This window comes from Lissotriton helveticus, chromosome 1_1 (assembly GCF_964261635.1).
Source record: "Lissotriton helveticus chromosome 1_1, aLisHel1.1, whole genome shotgun sequence".
In the NCBI taxonomy this organism is placed as follows: Eukaryota; Metazoa; Chordata; class Amphibia; order Caudata; family Salamandridae; genus Lissotriton; species Lissotriton helveticus.
In genome coordinates, this window is record NC_136057.1 from 1,265,498,765 (window position 1) to 1,265,522,980 (window position 24,216).

The window sequence follows — 24,216 nt, forward strand, 5'->3', positions numbered from 1 at the left end:
TTAGGTGTGCATCATTCCTCTTCCCCTGCTGCCAGTCAGCAGTGCTGGTCCCACCCTAAAACTTAGCCTAGACTGGCCGGCTGCTCTGAAAAATAAAACTGTGATAAAACCATGCTATTACCGTTTTATTTTTCATGTTTGCTACGCTGGCAGGGAGGGCGACACTCCTGCACCTTTGTGGATTCATCGCCGCTGCTGCTGTCAAAGGGTATCACATACAGACTGAACAGGGCGGAGCTAAGGGAGGCACCCCAAAGGTCACAATTCTAAGGAAAGATCTATAAACAGGTGAGACAGATTGCAGTGTGAGAGGAAAGAAGAGAGCCATTGTAATGCCTTTGCCCCGGTATTGCAGCATAAATGCTGTATGGGACATAGTATTGAAGACTCACAACAGGTCCAACAGTACTAAAGCTGCACAGTCTATTGCATTTCACAAAAAAGGAACAAAAAAGAATCAGAGAAGAAAAACACAGACATTGCACTGTCAGAGTTTTTATTTATTATTTAGGGCCATCCAGCAAAACCAGATGTGTCCCATACCTATCATTTCTACAAGTTAAAACAATGACACAGCTCGTATTTCTATTATTCCATACGTTTTCATTTACAAAATACACAATATATTTTAAAAATTTATTTTCAATAATATACAAGAATATAATGTGCAAAATTGTATCGGCAACATTATGTGGACTTGAGGCATGAACTGAAATTAATTTACAGCATGAACATTAGTTGTTAAATAACAAAGCTATGATTGTAGAGGTCCGCAGTCAAGCAGCTGTAAAGCTAATGCATCTGTTTTAATTTTAAAATATCGTTGCAAGAAAATGTAAAGTGCAAGTGTTGCACCAAGAGGAAGTGCAAATTACGCCCCAACATAAAGATGTCTATGTCAAAAATAAAATATATCTGTAAAATACGTGGCAGAGTAACTGATACATCACAACATAAAGTAGACAAATCCCAAGCTACATCTTACATTTTATACACGAAATGAACCATTAACTACACCTTCAATTTAAGTGTGCAAAGTATATTTTGATATTTTTGTTAATTTGTTTCCGTCTTTTCATAAAAGAAGTGGAACATATAGCCTCGAATCAAGAAGCTTCTCTCTGCCAAGGATACCACATGGCTATCATGAGGTTGAAAAGGGCACGGAGCTTAATTTCCCATTGAAACCAAGGGTAGCAGGCACACGGCCCAAAGAATAGTGATAAAGGTGACTAGGAGCGGGATGATCTGAAAGCATCAAACGCAAGCGACCGCAGATTATCGTTAGTAGCCCCTTGGTGCGGAGGCCTTCAGTCTATTGCGTGGCATCTGTGGGTCAGCTGCTGAACCCCACCTTACAGCGTCAGTTAAATGAGTCTGTGCAATATATAACAAGCTACAAAAGTCACTATAGAATCAGAAGTTACGGTTTTCAACACCCTTGTTTATATGTTTATTTTTAAAATGAAACATGTATACACTCCTCTTACATAAGCACGACAGGCTACCACTTTCAAGCTATATTACCTGACACGTGTAAGAAGTCTGGAAGAATAATAAGGCAATTTGGTTTTAAATGTTGATAGTTGAAGCTTAATGTTCTACTGTGGAAAGAAAACTCCTCCATACGAGTGCATTTTATGCTGTTGCTGTAAGGTTCCTGGTCAGCAAATTCAAAATGTATGGTGAGAGCCTGACGAGAGTTTATCGAAGTGTCTCCTCCATCAAGTGTCATCGAAGAGAGTAAAATACAGACTTATGGAAGTGACCATTCCATTTAATGCTGTTGCGATCCCTGCGGATATAAAAACAGAAATATACGTTTTTACCTCGTACAAGAGAACGGAAAAGTCACTTGTTGGTAAGAATAAGTTATTTACCTGTAAAATTGGATCTGCCCGCGTTAGCATAGTGTGTGGATCCAGATGCCATTTCATTATTCTGCCAGGATAGGTTGGGAATACTCTAGTAAAATGTACATGTATGTCTCACAGAAAACCCTGCCGTCTCGCTTTTATGGAGTTGGATGACATTTACTCATATTGGTTGAAGTAATACTTTCCTGTAGCCCCTGCCTTCCTGAGATTCTGCAGCACACCTTTTGTGAATACGCAACACCAACAGTCAAACAAATGAGACAACTGACTGAGAAGGCCAGGAGGGGCGCCTCTAAATCTATGAGAGATACCAATGCTGGAAACCACCTTTGAAGCCAAGTAACGTGTTCTTCTCGAGCACTATCTTCTTTTTTTTAGATTCAGATGCTAGATTAACAGAATACCAACTACTATGTACCTAGGCATCTGTCCATCTTCAGCAAGAACATGGGGTGGGCTATACCTTGTTGCGTTAAAATATGATACAAGGTTCTCTGAAGAACACCTACTCCCTCCTCCCGCACCCTCCTTGTAGTGTCACCCACATGGAAGGCTGTCTTCCTTGTGAGAAGCTTGAATTCATGGTCATCAGAGGCGCGGCAGCACTGCTTCGAGTTTCTGCCTTGGCACGGCCTCCTGAACAACAATATGTGCACCAATCCCTTGAGCAAGCTTTTTTTTTTTTAAACTATATTTTATTGGTTTTATGTTGAGAAAGGTAAATAACACTACATAATAATAACAGTACACATTGTAGTAGGATAATGTAATGAGTAGCAGAATTATGTAGTCCTGAAATCGTTTGATAAAGTCTTGGATCACAGGTTGTTGCACAAACTGCACACATGTATGTTGGGATTCTGTAGACCCAACTTAGCTAAGTCAAGCAAGTATAGCAATAATCCTTGAGCGTGTACACAGAAGACACCATTCAGTGAACCATATGCAGAGATTTTTTCACTTTCAATCAAGAATGGAGATAGTCGACAGCTCTATGCAGTACTGGAAAAGGCCAAATCATAGGATGGCACTTTTTTTTTCTTTCAATATCTATATTATTTTAAAAAGTAAGTGTTCATATAATTATAATAGAATGCAATATATCGGGGCAAAGTAATCAATAAGTAATTAAAACATTTAAGAGAATATATACACTAATATAGAATTAATGTCAGAAAAATAATGAAATCACAAATAGTACTAAATCAAAGAATAATATGTAAAGAGTATTTCATACCAGAATGATAGCAAAAAATTAGTTGTATTGCACATAATCCTAAAATTATCAATGAGAAAAAGAAGAGAGAAAGAAAGGATAGAAAGAAGGAAGAACAGGGAAAGCAGGAAGAAAGAGGGGACGATATATAGATAAATACAATGATAGATTTAAAGCTAGATAAATAAATAGATAAATAAATGATAAATGGGGATACCCGCTGCAGTGGAAAAAATAAATTAGGAAGTAGAGACAAAAGGATATTGGCCTACCAACCATTGAGAGGACAGTTTCATATACTTAAAGACCTCCAAATAGTATTAGAGATGGAAGGAGTACAATGCTTCTCTTCAACAGAAGTATGAGCCCCACGAAGAAACGATACCCAGGCCCACCACGTATGATAGGACAGGAGATTAACCCCTCCCATGCTCATGACGAGCTGAGCTCGTCATGGCCGTTAGAACACTCACACGCGGGGATAATTCCCCTGCTGTGCTGAGCATTCTAAGGAAACGGGTGTGGCCATGACGAGCTCAGCTCGTCATGAGCACACGAGCACCGTGGCTCATGACGAGCTGAGCTCGTCATGAGCACCGGGGCGCTGTGCGCGCCCCCCCCCCGCACAGCAGGTGAATAACACCCGCAGCCAACAGGTTAAAGGATTTTCACTCGGTTAAAATAATTTTAACAGCAATGGATATAAGGAGATCTAACAACTGCATATACGTATCATCCAAGGGGAGAGCAGTGCATGCAGCCCACGGTCCCAATAAAATCATAGGTAACGAGAGCTCCACTGGAATATCAAAAATTAGTGATAGATGTTTCTGAATCAAATCCCAAAAGGAATGTAGTAACGAGCATTCAAAAAACATATGTTGGTGAGTGCCTGAGACCAAATTGCAATTCCAACAAAGATCATTGTCCCTTAGTTTCATCTTGTATAAGCGAGCAGGGGTCCAATGCAGGAGATTCATAGAAAAGAATTTAGATTACATAAGAGAAGGAGCAATCTTATTTTGTAATGAAATCTTCCCAATTAATTGCCATGACTCTTGTGAGATATGTTTGAAAATATCACCATCAAAATGATGCAACCATTTATCTTTGTAATAGTATCCTGAGAGGGAGGTGGCGCAGATAAAAACTTGTATACTTTCTAGGCAGTAGGACCTGAACAAGACCACATAGACAGAAGTGGAATTGCACAATTATAAAATAATATTAAAAAGGAATAGAAATCCATATTATTAAGGATATATGTGCTGGCTGAAGAGGAAAAGGGAAGAGGATCATGATTGGAATCAAAGATGTTTGACCAACGTCAGACCTCTATTAGTCCAGGGAGACATCGTAACAGGATTAATATCAGTAACAATTTTAGGATTATACCATAATGAAGACCATCTCGTTTTATGAATGGGTTTGGAAACATTTTTATCGATATATTTAAGAGCACTAATTGTGTCTGAAATAATACAGCTTGAATGGGGTAGCACCAGCTTCGAAGCAGTTAAAAAGGAAGGGGTAGAAAGAGGTGTACACAGCTCTCGTTCAATATATAACCAAAGAGCACCTTGAGATGATAAAAAGGCAATTTGTTACAAGTTCCAATCTGGACGAAAACATGAACCAAAAACGGATGGTTTTCGAAGATGTTTATATGCAATTCTGGCACGCTTATCACTCCATAAAAATTGACGCAAGTAAATTAATCTAATCATAGTTGGCACCTAAGCCTAGAGATTGGGCTGTGAAGTAAAACCTTACCGCATCCCCGCTAGGAAGACCGTTGGGTGCTGGAAGTTGGGATACACTAAAAAACGCAGCGCAGCTTGGGGAACCAAATCAAGTGTCTTCAGTTTTGTGCCACCCGGACCATGTTGGCACCTACTCTCCAGGAGTATCTTTTCCAGTCCACAGAATGTGTCTTCCAGTGATCCAGATTCCATACATCTGGAGGTGAAGACAGGGCATTTGCCATTTCGACTTGTCATAAAGTGGTTGATTGCTCCGGATGCTCCAAGGTCAAATAGGTTGTCCACCACTGCTTGGTCCGAGTCCCACTTGTGCAACTCAGACCCAGCATTGTCCCAATGTAGTGGGTCTCCCTGGAACCTGGCAGCAAGCAGTTACTTCCCTGCTTGAAGTTGGAGGATAAGGTTGTACCACTATTCCTGCAACCGTAGCTTGAATGCATTCACAACATACCCGACCACTCAGAGCTAAAGGACAGATGTGCAGCAGACATTTGTGTTTTTATGAATGTAAAGCCTAAGCAAACAATGGCAAATTTCTTGTGCAGGGAAAAACTACAACATTCTGAGTTCTCACACCTCGTAATAGTAGAAATCCAGTGTAATACTGTGTGATACTCAATATATGGGTGCCAAACTCTGAAACCTATTGTTATAATGCAACAACAAGATCAGTATTTACTGGTTGGGTATTGGACACAGATAAGATCTTTGGTCTTTTGTTGTGACGAGAATTTGCACAGTGAGATTGCGATTCTTCCTCCACTGAGGGTTGGGTTGTAAATCTGATTAGCACTGATATAAGATCCTCCTAGGCACTGACTCACTGAGAACAATGGGACATTGGGCACTCATGCAGAGAGCATTTGTAAACATGCACTTGGAACCACTGCGATCATTCCCAACAGTTTCATAACTTTAGGTTTACAATATCTGACCGCGAGTACACTTGGAACCAATACTATGCATGTTGCGATCATCCACACCAGTTTGATGATTTGACTTGCTGTCAGAGCCCATAAAAATGCCTAGTCCAAGGGAAAAATTTCAGAAATGGCATATTTCTTTTTGCTCTCTGATAAGCTTGTGCCAATAGTAGCTGGCTGGATCCCTACAAGGTTTGAATATGTAGTGGCTGTAAATGTGATATTAACACATACAGTAAATCCAAATGCGTGGTTTATTCCGTAGGTCATAGGACAGTCCGAAGTTACTGGAGCTTGTCCTGTGCGAGTAAAGTTGTTAACCAATTGTGTCCCAAGGAAACCCTGAAGGCTCTAGCACTTTCTGGGTCAGAGAATCAACCAAAAACAGAATGGTTTCCTAGTGCTAAAAGACAGATTACTATTGAACCTTATGTCTAATGTAATTGTGTGGGGAATCTTTGGTTCGATCTGTTAAGTTGGGAAATACCCAGTCTTCTCTCTATAAACAGAGGTTTGAGTGACAAAATAAAGGCAGGGTGCCTGTTGATGGTCTGCTGAAGTGGTGAACAGGCCAGATGGCTCACCTTGGGCACGCTCTGGTCTCATGTCCACCTTGGCGGAATCTCCGGCAAGAGGTCCCAGTGCTGCGGGAGGTCGAAAGCAGTAGCCCTGACTCCTTGGTGGCCAGGGTGGGCCACGTTAGTGCTGTGTGGCTGGACCAGCAGCAGACAAGACCTACTGAAGGGGCGGCTGCAGAGAGAACCCGCTGAGCTGCGCAACAAACTGTACGAAGGGGGGACCAACAGCTTCCCGATAGAAGACTGGCAGCCTCAGAGCCAGTGCCTTCCCACTGATCTCCCTGGGTGTAGTGAAGTTGGGGGTGGCCCAATTGCTCACTGACAGTCCCCCACTACTTGACTTTGGTGGCATTATGGGCAGTGGGGACAGCCATGGCCGCTGTGGATAACAATGCTCAAGCACCTAGAGGTGAGGGAGGGGGAGTTGGGGGGGGGGGCACAGCAGAACCAGGGATCAATGGACTTCCTAGTTGTAAGCTACTATCGAATGCAACATATCCAAGAAATACAGCGCTGTCAAGGACATTGTATCTAAGGCCTCCCTAAAAAAAGTAGACGCTACGAAGGATGTTGCCGTTGGCGGCCCAGGCGAAGTCTACCTCCAAGCTAGGGGCCCAGATGACCTGGAGGGACCATTCATTAGAGCATACATGGTGAGCCTTTTAAGACAACTCAGGGAAGACCTCAACACACTGCAACAGGAGGTGAAATCGGACCGTACTCCTATCAAACATGACATGGCGGAACTGGGACAGCGAGTGTCCTCACTTGAGGACACAGGAGAAGCCAGAGAGAAAGAGCTATCCTATGCTGGGAACTGGTAGACCTCAAGGAGCAAATATTGGACCTGCAGCTGCACCTGGGGGACTTGGAGAACAGATTGCGCTGCTCAAATATCCGCATCCGAGGGGTGCCACATGGAATGGAAGGAATCGACATTGAAGGGTATATGGTGTGCTTGTTTCAACAGCTCCTTCCCGGCCTTGTAGAGGTGGAAGTAAAATTGGACAGCACCAACTACACTTGGAGGCTGGCAAAACCGGCGGGCTCTGCCCCAGACATTTTAACTTGTGTCCATTACTTCCAACAAAAATAGGCCATTATGGCGTAGGCGGCAGGATTCCTCACTTCCGATAGAGTGAAGATCTGGCTTTATCAGGACCAGTCTCCAGCCACCCTGCAAATACTGCAACTGCTGCGCCCAGTCACATCCTACCTCCACGACAAAGCATCTGATATAAATGGTGGCATCCTTTCCGCTCACCTTCCAAAAAAACAAAACACACTCCATCTGCACCCTGTTGGAGGTCCAAGCCCTCCTTGGCCTACAAATTGCACCAGACAACCACTCCCCAATATCAAAGGAGGGGGAGATGCCCCCACTGTCCACCGGGGCCGCTGGACTAGAAGCCCCTCAAAAAAGTCCTCCCGTAAGTCAACATCAAAGGAGAGTCACCGGGAACAGCCCTGCTGCACGAAATACAAACCCACCATTTTGCCCCGTCTGCTCAGGGTGCATGCACTGAAGAGACCTAAGCCTCTTGTGCATTAACTCCCCAAATCTGAGAGGAACCAGACGGCTGCTAAACACCCATAGGCCACTGACAACATGGGCCAGGACAGGCTAGCCTAGCAACTACTCACTTTTGAGGGCCAGAGCAGGCGGGACATCACGACCAGATTCCCATGAATGACCGGCCACCAGGTCAGATATCATCTTTCACTCCAGACACTGTACGTTTATTCTAAGGGGAAGAGCGTGCCCCTCCACCCCGGGCGAGAACATTCGCAGCTAAACCCCCACATACAGTCATTTTATTAAATGATTAAAATCATCAGTTTCAACATCAAGGGCCTCAACGCCGGCGCAATGCACTGCTGCCCTGAAAATGCTAAAGACTAACATCGACGTCTGCTGCCTACAGGACACATTGTGAAACAGGACTAGGGAAGGAAGAAGTCCAAATCCTTCCAAAGACAACACTTCTTTTCGGGCCTCAACAAGAGGGCAGGGGGTCGCCATCTTCCTTGTTATAACATTTTGCAGGCAAGTACAACAGCCACCTACAGAGATACAGAATAGGCTGCTTGCTCGCCAGATTGCCAAGGCATCCTGCTCCTTCAAGCTGGCAACAGTATATGCCGCCAATGGCTCACAAGCGGAATTAATCCGCAAAGACATCTCCATGGGGGTTTCTACCCACAATGGGAACATCCTCTTAGATGGAGACTTCAACCTAGTGCTTGATGGCAAGAAGGATAGGTCGGTCTAGAAAGCGCACCAGTACGACGGCCCCCTCTAAATCACCCCCCCCCCCCCGACTGGGTCCGGTGGTTGACGGACATGGGGCTTTTGGACATCTGGAAAACAATACACCCAAAGACAAGGGATTATTTCTTCATCTCTGCATCCAGGGAGACTAACGACTGGCTAGACTACTTTCTGGCTTCCTACCATCTCCAACAGGCTGCAATGCAGGCAGAAATTGGGGTTTCCACTGTGTCAGGCTACTCACCCCTACACATCATCCTCACGCTCCCTCATCCACCAAGTGGTGGTCGCAGAGACTCAACGACTATCTCCTACACTTGATGGAAGACAGATTCTGCGCACCATTCAACAAGACCTTCAACATGATGACAATGTGGATACCGCCTGCCCCTGCTATGGGATGCTTTGAAAGGGGTGATTAGGGGCTCCTTTATCGCAATATCAGCTTGCTTCAATAAAGAGAGCTGAGATATCCACCTGGAGGAGCATTTGAAAGCCCTGGAGGACACTAAAAAAAAACTGTCAGGGGCGTGCAGGGTGTGGTGGCAAAGGAAGCTGGTGTAGAAACAGAAATAGCATTGGACTATGACAGGGCAGAGTATGCTATGGGGGTGGCAATAAAATCGGGCGCATCTTGGTGTGTAAGTTGTAAACTAAGCAGCAGAGGGAAAGGGTGTTGTGTATCGTCACATCTGGGAGTGTCGGGACCCTGTTGTTTGACGGCATATCCCATGCATTTGAGAAATACAATGCAGACCTGTATACGGCAGACCAAGACGAGATGGGGCTATATATATTTGGCTCACAGATGGCTTGCCTATCTCCCGGAGATACGGATGCCTTAGAGGCGTAAATAAGGATCGACAAAGTCACTTCTACCATAGCTAAACTACAGACCCACAAAGTCCCCCGAAGTGACGGGTTCATCCCAGCTTTCTATAAAATATTCTGCCCAATTTTGGCGCCACTCCTCATGATACTCTTTTACTCCTTTAGCAACTCAGGAGTCAGAGGAGGTAATAACAGTCATCCCAAAACAAGGTAACGACCTTGCTTTCTGGGCCTTCTACCAACCCATCTCCCTACTCAATATAGACATCAAAATCTTCACTGGCATACTGGCCAGACAACTTTAGGAGTGAATTCCGGGGCTGGTGGAACCTGATCAGTCTGGGTTCATCCCCAAAAGAGGGTGCACCTGCAACACAAAACTGATCCTTCACCTCATACATATGGCTTCATGAGTCCGCACCCCAGCCTTCCTCCTTTCCACCGATATGGAGAAGGCCTTTGATCGGGTACACTGGAGGTTCTTGCGGGCAGTCTTTGAGGGGATGGGTTTCAGCCCTTGCCTGCTATGATGATTAACAGCGGCTACATCCATCTTACCGCTCCAGTCCGACCAAACGGTATCCTTTCAGGCCCCTTTAGTATAGCCTGGGGCAACAGGCAGGGCTGCCCGCTGTCCCCACTCGTGTTTGTGCTCTACATGAAGCCCCTGGCCAACCACGTTAGGCGGAGTTCGGCGATTTCGACCATTACCCTGGATAATCAAGAGCATAAAACTGCACTCTACGCGAACATTAACATCTTGACCATTTCTGACTCCCACTGTACATTATCAGCCCTGCTGACTGAGATGGGGCCATTTAGCAGGGTACATGGGTTCAAAATCAATCTGCAAATATCCCCCCCACTGACGGAGCCCACGGCGGAAGGCCCAGAAGTAGTCTACCCTCTGCGCAATGGCCCTCTGTTCGCCCAGTGCTGTACCCAAGGGTACCCATCACAGACTGTTTTTTTTAGCAAGAAGGGTGCACGGGGGGGTCATCCTAAATTACAGAAACCTGCGGTCCTTCAGCAGCACCTGGCCTCAGTGGCCACATTGGAATCTGCCTGGGTCACCCTCAACAGAAGTTGGAGGGCTGGAAAATGCCAGGGTAAGCGGCAGGGCTGCACAGCGGGAGGTGCAAGGCACCAACCACTGACTGCGGATCACCTGGATCCCGGAGGTCTGCCCAAACACCCTGACTGGGACGGACAAGAATCCTGGGCTAAGGGCACTGAAACAGTGATCATCGTACTCTTCATAACTCAACAGAGGCAACTAGTGGATGACCCAAGCAGTGAGAGAGTCCCTCACAGAGATTAAAAGGGGCCCACCTGCCTGCACTGTATGACTGCATGGGGGGGCCCCTCCTACAGACCCATACCCACCCACTGACGTAACAGCAACATCCCTTTTGACAAAAGCGGAAAACTAGCAGAGTCCTGCAGCAGCATCGGTGCACCACATGCACTTTTGGTCTCCGGGGGTTGTGATGGTGCCCTATTTTGACCCAGTGCTGACGTCACACATCCAACTCGATTACTGCCTCATGTGTAATAACTCATCAAGAGTAGTGGGAGAGTGGGGGTGACCCCTGCTTGTCCCTCACAGGGCTGGTGCAGGACCCCTGTCTGACACAAAAGCAAGGGCGATGAACTCTCTGATGAACTCCTAAAGGCCTAGCTCAGTGTGCTAAGATTCACTGCCCCCAACGCGCCTATGCAGACGGCCCACTTGACACGAGCAGTGGCATCCTGACCAGGAAGACGACGGTGGTGCAGATCGTAAACTAGAGACATTGGAATCGGATACGCGTCCTTGAGTTTGTTTCCCCTCACTCATCTCTTCCCATCCCTCCCTACACTCCACCCCTCGCCCCTTTCGCCAATTGGGAGACCCCATGCTCCATAGTTTACCTCCTTCACTGGCCTGCAGTTGTACGAGGGTCTATGTTTTTAAATTTACTGGAGCTCACTGGTTCTCCTTTAGGCTTTGTACTTTTGTTGACAATCTGAGACTATATGCATGCGTGTTGTTGGACTAGGGGTGCTGGTAAGTGTGCTGCACAAGGTGGTGGGCTCTCTTGTGCTTAGCAGCCAATACCCATGTTGAAACCTGGAGTCAGTATGTCCAGATTGCCTGTGGTGGGAAGTAGCCAGCCCAGATCCTTTGCGAAGCTCGGTGTCCACTTCAGAAAAACCCATGCCTCCCATTTTCCTGTGTTGTGGCCATCTTCTCTGGTAATGGGAGACTTCACAGTACTAAGGAGTAGCCCTAACTGCTAGGGCGGTCAACCTCGAATCTGGGGAACGGAGTCTCAGCAATGACGCTGAACATCCTGTGATTCTGGGCAAATCACTTAATCTCCCTGTGCCTAACAAAAATGAATGTGTCCTCATGTAATGCAACTGGTGCTATGTAACGCGCTCGGCTACCCATTTCAGGTCAAGCGCTATATAAAACTCTGCAATAAAAAAAATAAAAAGATACCAATCTAAATCAGCCCATACTGGTCTTAGAGTGGTCCAGAAACAGCAGGAAGATGCTTTTCTAGTATTGGAGGAGTCCTTGGACATTTGTGAACTGCAGATTCAATTACAATGAGTTGACTTTTCTCTCAATTCTTCCAGATTTGGGTCTGTTTTGGACGGGGTTTTTAAATTCTCCAAAGTCTATTTTATCACAGTCTATAACATGGGAATATGTTGATTTTTCTTTTCTAACAGAAAATCCTCTTCACTCTGGGGCAAAACCAGGACGAAAGACTGCCCTCTGAATAATGTTTTGTAGAAGGAGTGCTCATCCGGATGCAGTGCTTCAATCGGCTGAGCATTCAAATCTACCTCGTGTGCAGAAGAAAAAAAAACTTGATACAAGATTCATTGTGCTCTTCACTCCGTTTGATCCTCCTGTTCCACTTTCTCCTCAGCCTCTGAATCTGTATGAGAGAGTCCGAGGGCGAGTGAGACAAACTAATTATTAGTGAGTGAATGTACAACTACTTACTTAGTCTGCTTTGGGATTGGGTAGTTTCACATCTGAACTGAAATGGCTCGCCAATGGTCCATTTACACTCCTTTTGGGACTGACCCTGAAGAATGTTTCTTTCTGCGGGTGTTTCTGGAGACTGCTCTACTAAATGGCTTATTTTCAGGTCTGTGTGGATTCCTCTCACCTGATATCTGGCCTGGGTGGTTCCTCGCCACTTCCATGTAGTGGAAGATCTGAAATAAAGGTTCTCTTTTTGGCTGGGATCTTCCCTACAGGAACTTTAAGTCCTTTGAGCCAGGTTTCGGGAGGTCAAGTCTTTCTTTTTGAGGCAGAGGTTCCCTTAGAGTTCGTACCTCAATGAAATGGGGAATCTCAGGATATATGAATCATTGAGGAAATCTGCCATTATGCCATGGGAGCTATTCCCCCAGAGAAACCATGACTGTTTCCACAGTGAGAAGATGCATTGCTTGATTTCAGGACTCGTCTATGATGCTTAACAAAGGCCTACACTGATCTTCGGGTGGCAAGCTTACAAAATTCATATGTACACTGCTTCGGCTTCAAATTTACAGCTCTTTTAAATAAGTGAAACAGTGGTAGTACAGGTTCTTTAGTTTTTTAATACACTCAGCCAGCCAACATGCGTTTCATCACTGGGACAATTCACCCCATGACTACCTCAGGGCTGCATCAGATCATGCAGAGCTTTACCTGGGACAGAGAATATGCACCCGGCTAAGATCCAAGAGTAATGGTGCGTTATGACACAAGAGTTAACACTCCCCAATCCACGATAACCAACTGAGTCCGCTATTGGCCATATCAGGTAATATCTGTGTAGTTCCGTTCAATTTCAATGTCTAGTTCAAGACGAGTACACCCGCATTCTGGCGTTCATCTTAGGAAGGAATTTAGTGTTGGTGCGTAGGACGACTTCGTTCCAATGCACTTGAAAGAAAGGTTCTTCTAGGGTTAGTGCCTGGAACTCACAGACACGCAGAAGGGAAGTAATGGCAACCAGAACTATCATTTGCAATGTAATAGGTCTCGCAAGTTTAAGCTATTGGCATTGTAAATGACACTGCCTTTTATTTAGGTTTTAAAAACAAAAATAAAAAGCATTGTTATTTGCAATGTTAATAGCTCAAACTCGAGTAAATGCGAGACCTATTGCATTGCAAATCCTTGTTTGTATTAGGTACTCCCGGCAGCGACCTAGTACGACCTTATCCGGCACTGGCCCAATGATTTCCACTACATCACCTTCGTGAGAGAGCTCAGTTGCAGGATCAGTGCTTATGATTTCCATGATCAGATTTCAGTTGCAAAGAAAAAAAAATGTGTACTGCGCAGTGTCTGCCTTTTTTAATCTGAAAAAAAAATAAGGAGGATCTCGGAGTTTTATTTTGTTTTTTAAAGTCGAAATGCTGCATTGGTCGCAAACCATGACTAATTGGCTGATGATGCTATACAAAAGGAAGTGCTGCATAGATGGGACTATGACAAGCAGTACGACACCGTTTGTACGTCTGGCTTGACAGCACATGGACCAATGTCTCCAAAACTTTTCAGAGAATCAGCATACAAACCGTGTAGGCCCTCGCCCTAATTTTACATCCTGACCTGTTGCTTGCTCCAAACATCACCATATCAAATGAAGGCTAAGCTGAGTGTAGGTTCTCATAGCGCTACGAAGTAACCAAAAGATGACACACAAGACTCTACAAAAAACCTCAATAAATCACCACAGCTGACAGAACCCTGGCGCGGCCCACGCAGACGTATGGCAGACTTTAATAACCCGTAGACGCCAAAATATAATCACAGTCCACTTCAATAAAGAAAAGCAATGAATAGCGGCTTACTGCAGAGAGCAGCATCATGTCTCATCGAACAGATGAAAAGCAGCGAAAGCGAGGCTGTTGCCTGGAACACGTGTCTTACTGTTGTACCGGTGGTCCCAGGGGCCAAGGAGCCACATGAAAAGATAGCCCTTCTGCTCAATGCACACAGGACCCTGCATCCACTGCAGGGGCTTGGTGGCGTTTACAACCACTTCAGGCTTCTCTAATGAACTGTGAAGCCATTTTATGAGGCAGGGAGGGGGCACCTTTCTTCGTCAGCCCCTCTGCTTTAGCTTAGCTGCCGAGAGGCGGAGATCCCGGGACCCTTCTGTAAACCGATTAGCCTTCCTCGTACAGCAGCACTCGGGTTGGCTTTTTACCAATCTGCACACACAGCTGGGGCACTGCCACAAAGCAGGCTCTTGTGACACCATCCCTAGTGCGTGTGTGATCTCTGGCACATGCACAGTGTCCTTGTGCCCCCTCCCCCCACTCAATTGACCGCTGCACCTGTCAGACACAAATTAGGAAATATTACAATTGTCCAGCCCCACACGGCTCGTCTGAGGTGAGAACTGGAAAGACGGGGAGTTCATAAATAAAAAATGTTCAAACGCATGCCACTTCAATGTATGTATATGGTATTTGTGTAGCACGAGCGGCCTTAATGGGGGGAGAAAAAAAAGCCAGCGTCATCTGTTTCCAATTAACACAGGCGCTATCATTGGAAACAGATGGCGCTGATACGCGCTTCCGAGCTCCCTAGGCCAGGGGAGAGAAGGCGGGACATGCACCCGCCTTTAGCCAATTGCGTGCTGCCTTTCTTAGAAAGACGCACGCAAAGGCCAATAGCGTGTGAGGACTAAAAAAAAAAAAGCACACGCACAAGCGTGTGCTCAGAGTTGAAAGTCCTTACTAGAAGCCTCGCAGAGCAGCATATGCGTGCTGGCTCAGGCGCGACCTAAAAACCACTTCCATGAGAGGAACTGAAGGGAGCAAAAGTGGAGAGGCTCAAAAGGGGGACCCATGAGTCTGGCGAGGACGATACGGAGGATCCATGATGGAGCTGGTGGGGTCTGGGGAGGGATTACCCTTTCAAGGCCTTCCATGAAAGCTTTGATAACTGGAATTTTGAAAAAGGAAAGATTTTCTCTATTCTGTAGGTAAGCGGATGCAGCTGATAGATAGAGCCAAATAGAAGTGATGGCCAGTTCGCAAGTTTGGGCCAGACCGCAGGTTTGTAGATGCAGTAGGTAGCAAACAATGGCGTGTACTCCAGCTGTGGGCAAGTTAATATGTTCTGAGTGACAGTAGAGGACACATCATTCATATTTGGCTGCATGGCATGCACGGTTAGTGGGTCTATGTGCCTGCATTCTGGAGTAAATTTGAGATATCTGCATTCTAAGACTTCAGGAGGCAGATCGCAAGGTTGAGAGACTTGGGGTCTGGGTGGCGTATATCTCCATGGTTATGCATGAGAGGATTCGGCCTGACTGGCAGCCTCTCATGTGAAACCACAGCGTTCCAGAAGTGTTGTGAACCACAGTTGGTGGGCCCAAGTGGGGGCCACTAGGATGAGAGTGAGGGATGTCTGCCGTAACCTCCAAACCACACATGGAAGCAGGTGGAGAGGAGGAAAAATGTAGGCAAATATCCATAAAAAGGTTCATCCATAATGCACTGCCTGTAGAGTATGGGGGTTGTGGGAACCTTGATACGAAGTTTGGGCAATTCACGTTTTCTAAGGTTTCGAATAGGTGTATATGGGGAAAAGCCCAACACTGGAAGTACTGGTGGAGGACCTGTGGGTGGAGTTTCCACTCATGGGCTTGTTCCTGCGGCCCACTGAGGAGGTCGGCAAATTTGTTGTCCACCCCCCTTGAGTTAACCACTCGCACAGTAGGGGGACCCCTGAGGCTGATACCAGGCAGGGGAAATGGGGGAAAAGCCAAAATAATCACAAAGGAAATCCCTCCGCCTGTATACTAATACGTAAGGTGCTACACAGTCACTGATAAATAAAGACAACCCAAAAGTTATGGCCTTCCAAATTATGGTATAGACAACAGAAATATGCAGAAAAGTCACATTTATTAATTTTGTTTCATCAAAATGGTAGAATACATAATGAGATAAATATTAAACTGCCAAGTGCATCCTACCTCACAGACACACAAGACCTCTCAATCTACATGAACCAGGCACATACCAATACATACCCATACAATCTCCCAAATCAACATTCACTATACAACACAACAATTTTTTTTATATATAAAAAATGATTACAAAAAACCCTCCTGCAGAATGCTGGTATAAAGAAATTAAAAAGTATAATTAGATAGAATCCATAACAGCATCAAAAGATCCCATGATCAGTTGGTCATACAGTTAGTCATCCAATTTCTTCTCACAAAGATAGATGAGAACAGGGAGACAAATTAAAACTTGACTTGTGGTACTCCGCTCATAGGTGGATTTTGTGACTGAGAGCCTACCACCAGATGTGCTGGGCGACTTGAGAGAGCTGTGGAGACAGAGTCCAAATAACCAATTTTTGAAGGTAAAACATGGCTTTGATGCTGTGCGTGCAGACAACAACTGTGCTAACCAGATGGGGAAGGAAAGCTTTCATAGCAAGGTGAACTATTAGGAATTATAAATAATGGATGTGAAGGCCCACTATTTGGGTTCAAATGGCTTTGGATGGTCAAAGTTTGTAAATGTGCTCCCAATCCCGGAGGGAGGCGTCCATTGTGATGGTCTCCTACGGAACTTGGTTGAGAAAAGGCTGCCCCTGCATCGGGGTATTGGTTTTTCATCACAGGAGAGAGTGATAAGTGCAGCAGCGGACTAACACAAAATCTTCCCAATGACCCTAAACTGGAGACCATTGCTGCGCTATGCATTCCTGCAACAGCCGCATGTGTAGTCTTGTGTGGGGCACTATTGCAATTCAAAGAGGCCATCATGCCTAGGAGGCGCGTAACTCATGGCTGTGACCTGGTGGTCTGGTTGAAAGCGTGAAAGAAGTGTTGGAAAAGACTGTATTCTAGCCGCATTGGGGTAGGCCAGCCCGCTTTCTGAGTTGAGGATTACTTCTATGTAAAGTTAAATTTTTGGGGGTTGTAGGTGGGATTGTGCGACATTGATGTGAATCCCAAATTGTGTAGAAAATGTATAGTGGTCTAAGTGTGTTTGTGGCCTAGTTGGCTGGTGGAACTCTTGATGAGCCAGTCATCCAGATAAGGGTAGACGCGACAGCCCTACCAACGCTAGCGGTGAGGCTACCACTGCGCTGCACTTTGTGAATACTAGACGAGATGCAGTAACCCCGAAAGGGGGTACCCTGAACTGATAGTGTTTGCTGTTGACCATAAATTTGAGGCAGCGCCAATGAACTGGGTATATTGGTATGTGAAAGTATGCATCCTTCTGGTAGAGTGTGGTCATGAATTTGCCCTGCTGTAGAAAAGGTATGACACCATGAAGGATGACCATATGGAAATATTCTGAGTGGCTGTATTTCTTGAGGGACCTTGGGTCCAGAATGGGCCTGAGAGAGCCATCTTGTTGGGGAATTAGGAAGTACAGGGAGTACACTCCTGAACCTTGTACTGAGGTGGTACCGGTTCAATAGAAACTTTGAGAAGAAGAAATTGTACCTCTCCTTTGAGCAGTTTTATGTGCTTTGCTGAAAGTCTGTATTTGCGGGATGGTGTTGTGGGAGGAGTGGTAGTTAGCTCCAGACAGTAATCATGCTGTATGATGTACAACACCCACTGGTCGTAGGTGATGTTCTGCCAAGTGGGGAAGAACCTTTGCAAACTGCCCTGTTATGCAATCAGAGGCAGGGGGGGAGGAGTTATGATTTGGTGACGGGGATGTTTTAGGGGCAGGACCTTTGTCTCTACCTCTGGAGTTTTACCCCCATAGGTGCCTTTGTTAAACTATACCTGGGGGTGACTGGGCCTGTGGGCTCTTGTATGCTGTGGAGGTTTCATGAGAAGATTGTTTCGAGCCTCTACGGAAGGGAGTGCAGCTAAAGGAACTGCAGAAAGTTGGTGTTTGAAGTGAGTACTGAGCCTTCACTGTATCAGTATCCTTTTTCATATTTTCAAGGATTTGGTCTGTCTGGGGCCAGAAAGGATGTTGGCTATCAAAAGGAAAGGCCACCAAGTTCTGCTGTACCTCAGGTTTGAACCCTGATATGCGCAGCCATACATGGTGTCTGACTAGGAAGCTTGAGTTGATGTCCCGAGCTGCAGGGTCGGCTGTATCAAGGGCACATTATATGGTGGTGTTTGAAATTAATTTCCCTTCAGAAATCAGCTCATGCCCTCTCTTTCTGTGTTCTTCAGTGAGGTACTGAAGGAGTTCCTCCATATCAACCCAAGTGGCTCTGTCGTGTCTGCCCAAGAGACCTATAGAATTGGTAATACGCCAGTGGGTACCGGACTGCGCTGCCACTCTTTTCTCCACTTGAAAAACATTTTTTTGCTAACCCTCACTCTGATTTCTTGTCTCAAAATTTAAGAACAAACAAACAAAGAAATTATCTTCTGTTTGTGGGGGTTATTTTATTTAAACCCTTTTAGATTTATCAACTCTTTTATATATTTTCATGGGTGACAAAAACACTTATACAAAACATTTATACATATATACAAAACTACTGCACATCATACAAATATACAAATATAAACAATTTAAGCACAATCTTATTTTCAAATGTAGCGGTTTTATGTCCACAAATAATTAATCTTTGCGAAATCTCTCTCCACTACAATAACCACAAAGTGAAATAGCAACAAAAACCGGCATCAAATAATTTTTTCTTTTTTTCCAGAAAGATCAAAACCAACTATGGAAACCGAGTCAAACTGATTAACAATAAATTCTTGTTATCTTTCTTTTGGTGTCTGCCAGTGCCTGCCGACGCGTTTCGAATCTGGAGTTAAATTTCAGATTCTCATCAGGGCTCTTTCATTGTGGATAATCTTCAATAATGGGCGACGCGGTCCCGCGGGTCCAATTATTCTAACGAAGCTAATGTAATCCTGAGTCTTTTAGTGCAACGGTAGACCTATTTTCATGTAGTCAGCGTTTGAAGAATTTCAGTTGTTTGTATTACACCCTTAGAACAAGTGTGGAGGCTCTACGTGGGGCTCCAAATCAATCTGTATTTGATTTCATATGCGGCGGAGATCGCGTTTGGGCTTCTCCGTGTCTTTGGTTCAAACGAGCAGCGGGAAAAAAGTAATTTGGGTTCCTCCGCGGCGTTAGTGACAGCGTGTCAAAGTCGCGCTGGAAGCCTCTCGCTTGATGTGACTGATCCAAGGGGCGAACCTTCTAACATTGTTGGATCCAGTCACATCAAGCGAGAGGCTTCCAGCGCGACTTTGACACGCTGTCACTAACGCCGCGGAGGAACCCGAATTACTTTTTTCCCGCTGCTCGTTTGAACCAAAGACACGGAGAAGCCCAAACGCGATCGCCGCCGCATATGAAATCAAATACAGATTGATTTGGAGCCCCACGTAGAGCCTCCACACTTGTTCTAAGGGTGTAATACAAACAACTGAAATTCTTCAAACGCTGACTACATGAAAATAGGTCTACAGTTGCACTAAAAGACTCAGGATTACATTAGCTTCGTTAGAATAATTGGACCCGCGGGACCGCGTCGCCCATTATTGAAGATTATCCACAATGAAAGAGCCCTGATGAGAATCTGAAATTTAACTCCAGATTCGAAACGCGTCGGCAGGCACTGGCAGACACCAAAAGAAAGATAACAAGAATTTATTGTTAATCAGTTTGACTCGGTTTCCATAGTTGGTTTTGATCTTTCTGAAAAAAAGAAAAATTATTTGATGCCGGTTTTTGTTGCTATTTCACTTTGTGGTTATTGTAGTGGAGAGAGATTTCGCAAAGATTAATTATTTGTGGACATAAAGCCGCTACATTTGAAAAGAAGATTGTGCTTAAATTGTTTATATTTGTATATTTGTATGATGTGCAGTAGTTTTGTATATATGTATAAATGTTTTGTATAAGTGTTTTTCTCACCCATGAAAATATATAAAAGATTTGATGAATTCTAAAAGGGTTTAAATAAAATAACCCCCACAAACAGAAGATAATTTGTTTGTTTGTTCTTAAATTTTGAGACAAGAAATCAGAGTGAGGGTTAGCAAAAAAATTTTTTTCAAGTTCATAAATAGGTCCAGCTACCCCTCCGTCCCAGGACCAGATTCCTTTTCTTCACACTCTTTTCTCCACAGCGTCTAGTCTTTCACTTTCTAAATTAGGCTGGGATGTGGGGGGGCTTTAGGTGCAGCTCCGGTTGTTTGAGCATTAGCCCTCTTCCACGCCATCTGTACCACAAGAGAGACTGAGGGAAGCTGACCTCCAATGTAAGGAGGATCGAATAGGCATGCCTTAAACTTTTTATTCACTTGGGGAGTAATTACCGGAGCACGGACAGGGTCCTGGAAAATGTCAGTTGTGTGACATAACATATCTTGTAGCATAGGGAGGTATTGTGTAGTGCGTTGTATGGAGGAGAGGGTCTCAAATAGGAATTTTTCTTCTATCGGATCATTTACAGTAGGCCACAGCTCTGGCAAGGAGCTCCTGATATGTGGAGGAATCATCTGGGGAGGATGGTCAAGTTAGGTAAAGATTAGGGTAGGTTTCAGCTGGGGCCTCAGCATCATAAGTGTCCCAGGAATCTTGTTGCAGGGAAATAGGGGTAGGGTCCCCCCCTCCCTATATCCTCATTGTATGGAAGCGGTGACCACTGTGGAGTGTAGGAAAGATGGTCCTTATGTGAAGAGTGAGGGGAAGGTGAGTTATTCGTGGTCTGTGTTGGTGAGGTAGGACAGGTATGGACTGGTAGATTGGAGGACTAGTCTGTCTTTTTGCTGTATTTAGTAGATGGAGCTTCATCCAGGGCTACCTGAAAAGAAAAGCTGCCTTTTCAATGGATATAGGGCAGTTCCAGGTGGGTGGGCGGGCGATGAGCTAGCCCGTGTAAAGATGGATTGCCAAATGACACTGTCAAGCATCAATCTCCTCTAGAAGCCAAAGAAAGTGTGGCTCGACCCTTTCGTCAGCGAGTGTGATGTAGTCTTCTTCAGCATTGATGTTTTCAGTGCGGACTTTTTTGGCACTGACTGTTTAGCTTCCAAAGATTTACTGTACCATGAGCCAGTAGGTTTGGAGTGGGTTTTTTTTGGCGCCGGTCGGAGCTGTGCGTTGTCGAAGTCGATGCCTTGCATTGCCCAAAGGCAGTGGTAGCCCGATGGTCATGCAAATGATGTTCCTGGGTGGCTCTGCAGCCTTTTGAGGATGCCTGCTCTGGCTGTGAGCTGCAGCAATGAACGGTAGTGTGTGTACTAATGACCTGTTGAGTTGCTGGAAGGTTCTTGATCGCCAGGTTAGAGCTGGCGCTGTCATCTGACGAGAACGCTCCTTCTCAGCTGCAGACGTCTGAGAGTGGTGTTGTTGAAGCTCTTCAGTGCCGAAGAGGTGCACCGGTTCTTCACCGCTCTTACATGACATCTCCAAGCGTTCGGCCTGATGGGTACAAAGGATCTGCTTTGATCTGAAGGAGTGGCAAATGTTGCATGTGAGCTTGTTAGGGGGGAGGGCAAAGGTTAGCTATCTGATGAAGGTTGGTTTGTAGATATTTTCAGTGACACCAAGAACAATAGCTAAAAGACGTTGTGCAATCTATCACCATCATGACATGGTATTAAAGCAGTTGAAAGGCACAAGAAGTCGGACCCAGAGGACGAAGCCCCAAGTGGGGCTGCGATCGATCAGAGGATCACCTAGGTGCAGTTGGAGTCTTTGACCCAGTACGAAAGAAAAAAGGGATACGCTTTTGAAAGCAATATCGATGGTTAGAAGTTACCATGGGAACCGAAGAGTACTGATGATGGTTTCGAACCAGAGCACACATTCAAACCAGACAGTGGAAAGAAAACAACCTAACAATGGAGTCGATGCCCATGCGCATTACCAGCAAGAGGAGGAATCACCGAACCTCATGACTTCAAAAGACTTCTTCGAAGAAAAATAACTTGCACACATCCGGGCCCAACACTAGATGGCAGGAGTATGCACAGCATGTGTATCTACAGCAACACAAGCCTTGAACATACATCTCTGAGTACAAGTCTATATCAGTGGAGATGATCTGGTCTTTTGACAGGAATAAATGTCATTTTATTGCTTTTTTGAAGCCTTTGGAGGAGGGACCTGCCTCATTGCCTGTTGACAGTAAATTCTAGTGGGGGAGACATACAAGATAAACAGAGAAGAACCTGGACGTAGCAGAGAAAATGTCTGAATAGAGAAATCTCTGATTAGAGAAGTACTGGTTAGTTTCCCTCTAGTAAAGAGGGCCATGTATTTAACCTGTAGGTTACTGTCTTTCTGGTAGCAGCCTATGATGCAAAATTCTATCCATCTAGTAACATGATTGTTTTGAGGCCCGTCCTGTGCGAACAGCTTCACAACTAAAGGAGAGTTGCTCTGACTTACATACGTCTTTTGTTCTGTCAACGTTATAACTAAGTTCTTCAATAAGTGCAAGGATCTTCCTGTCTGCACCAAGTTAGCAGGAATCATCCAAGTACAGCCTTGGTAACCAAATTTGTACTGTGCTCTTCATCTCATTAGTTCAGGTAAAGATGCCATCAAGGGATTCTTTTTGAGATCTGAGCTTTTAGTAATTTCAAAACATAAATTATCTTAAGCCTTAACCCCTTCGACGCTCATGACGAGCTGGGCTCGTCATGGCGTAGCCTCCTCGCACGCTCATGACGAGCCCAGCTCGACACGTAACATGCGATTTTTAAAAACCCAGCGTACGGGCGGAATTCCGCCCGCACGCGGCTAAATAAAGGCTTGTTCACAAACAATGTCAAAATAAATTATTATACAGTGAATCAAAGCGCAAAAATAAACAAAATTCAACAGAAATATTCAATTCAATATATTACTTGATCAGATTTAAATTTATATAAAATACTATTCTAAAAAGGGTACAGATAACAAATCACATTTTATATAGATCTTTTAACATGACACTTTAGCCCTTTCACAAATTGTTTGACAGGTAAAACATAATTGACAATGAACAGTTCCTGACAGGTTAACAACGAAAATGGGTCAAAATGTCAACGTTTCAGTCTTTGGTGTGAAGACATCTGAGACTATCCTCAGGACGTACATGCCTGTGTGTATTGATAACCCTAAATAATATGGAACCTAGTTGTATATTCCAGAACTTTACAAAACCGCAACCAAGATTCAATGGTGCTCCAAAGATCAGGTTTAAAATGGTATTCACGAAAAGGGGGCACACGCTTGTAACGTAGTACCGTTTATCTTTAGTTTCAAGAGATGTATTTGGGTTGAAATTTAAATTGCTGCAAGTTAGGAATTCTTCCACCTTTGGCTGGTTGCGAACTAGGACGGGCATCTGTAGTTTGGCTATAAGACTGGGGGCATCATCATGTGGCCCATCATTCTATGACACTAGACATGTGTTGCATCACTGCAACATTATAAGCGGTATCTACCTGTTATGTGTTTTTTTTATGAAAGAAGCCTTGGACGCTTTTGAAATATTTACATGTGGACGTTTACAATCAATAGCCCTAATGAGTTCAATCAACTAATCTGAACGAAACACATTGGTTGGATGAGGCTCTGTTTGTATAATAAATAAATGAGGATGACTGAATTGGACACTTGGCTGGACTCGTTATCTGGACAGTAGCAAATTTGGTATTGTCTAAGGTGCACTACTCCATTGATTCTATTGTGTTGTCTGCATCTGCACCCAACGACCGGGGGTGCAGAAGTGTTTGTGGACTAACTTTTGTTAAATAATTATA

At 44.8% G+C, this 24,216-nt stretch overlaps 1 protein-coding gene across 1 annotated transcript in view; it reads right to left on the bottom strand.

Annotated features, from left to right (window-relative positions):
* Positions 1–479: 479 nt before the first annotated feature.
* The window catches only part of HBP1 (HMG-box transcription factor 1), a 387,484-nt gene continuing 363,747 nt past the window's right edge, over positions 480–24,216 (bottom strand). Inside the window, exon 12 of the mRNA XM_078680325.1 lies at positions 480–1,795. Within this exon, the coding sequence (XP_078536451.1) occupies positions 1,778–1,795 (18 nt within the window). The 3' untranslated portion in view covers positions 480–1,777. The remainder of the gene's footprint in view (positions 1,796–24,216) is intronic.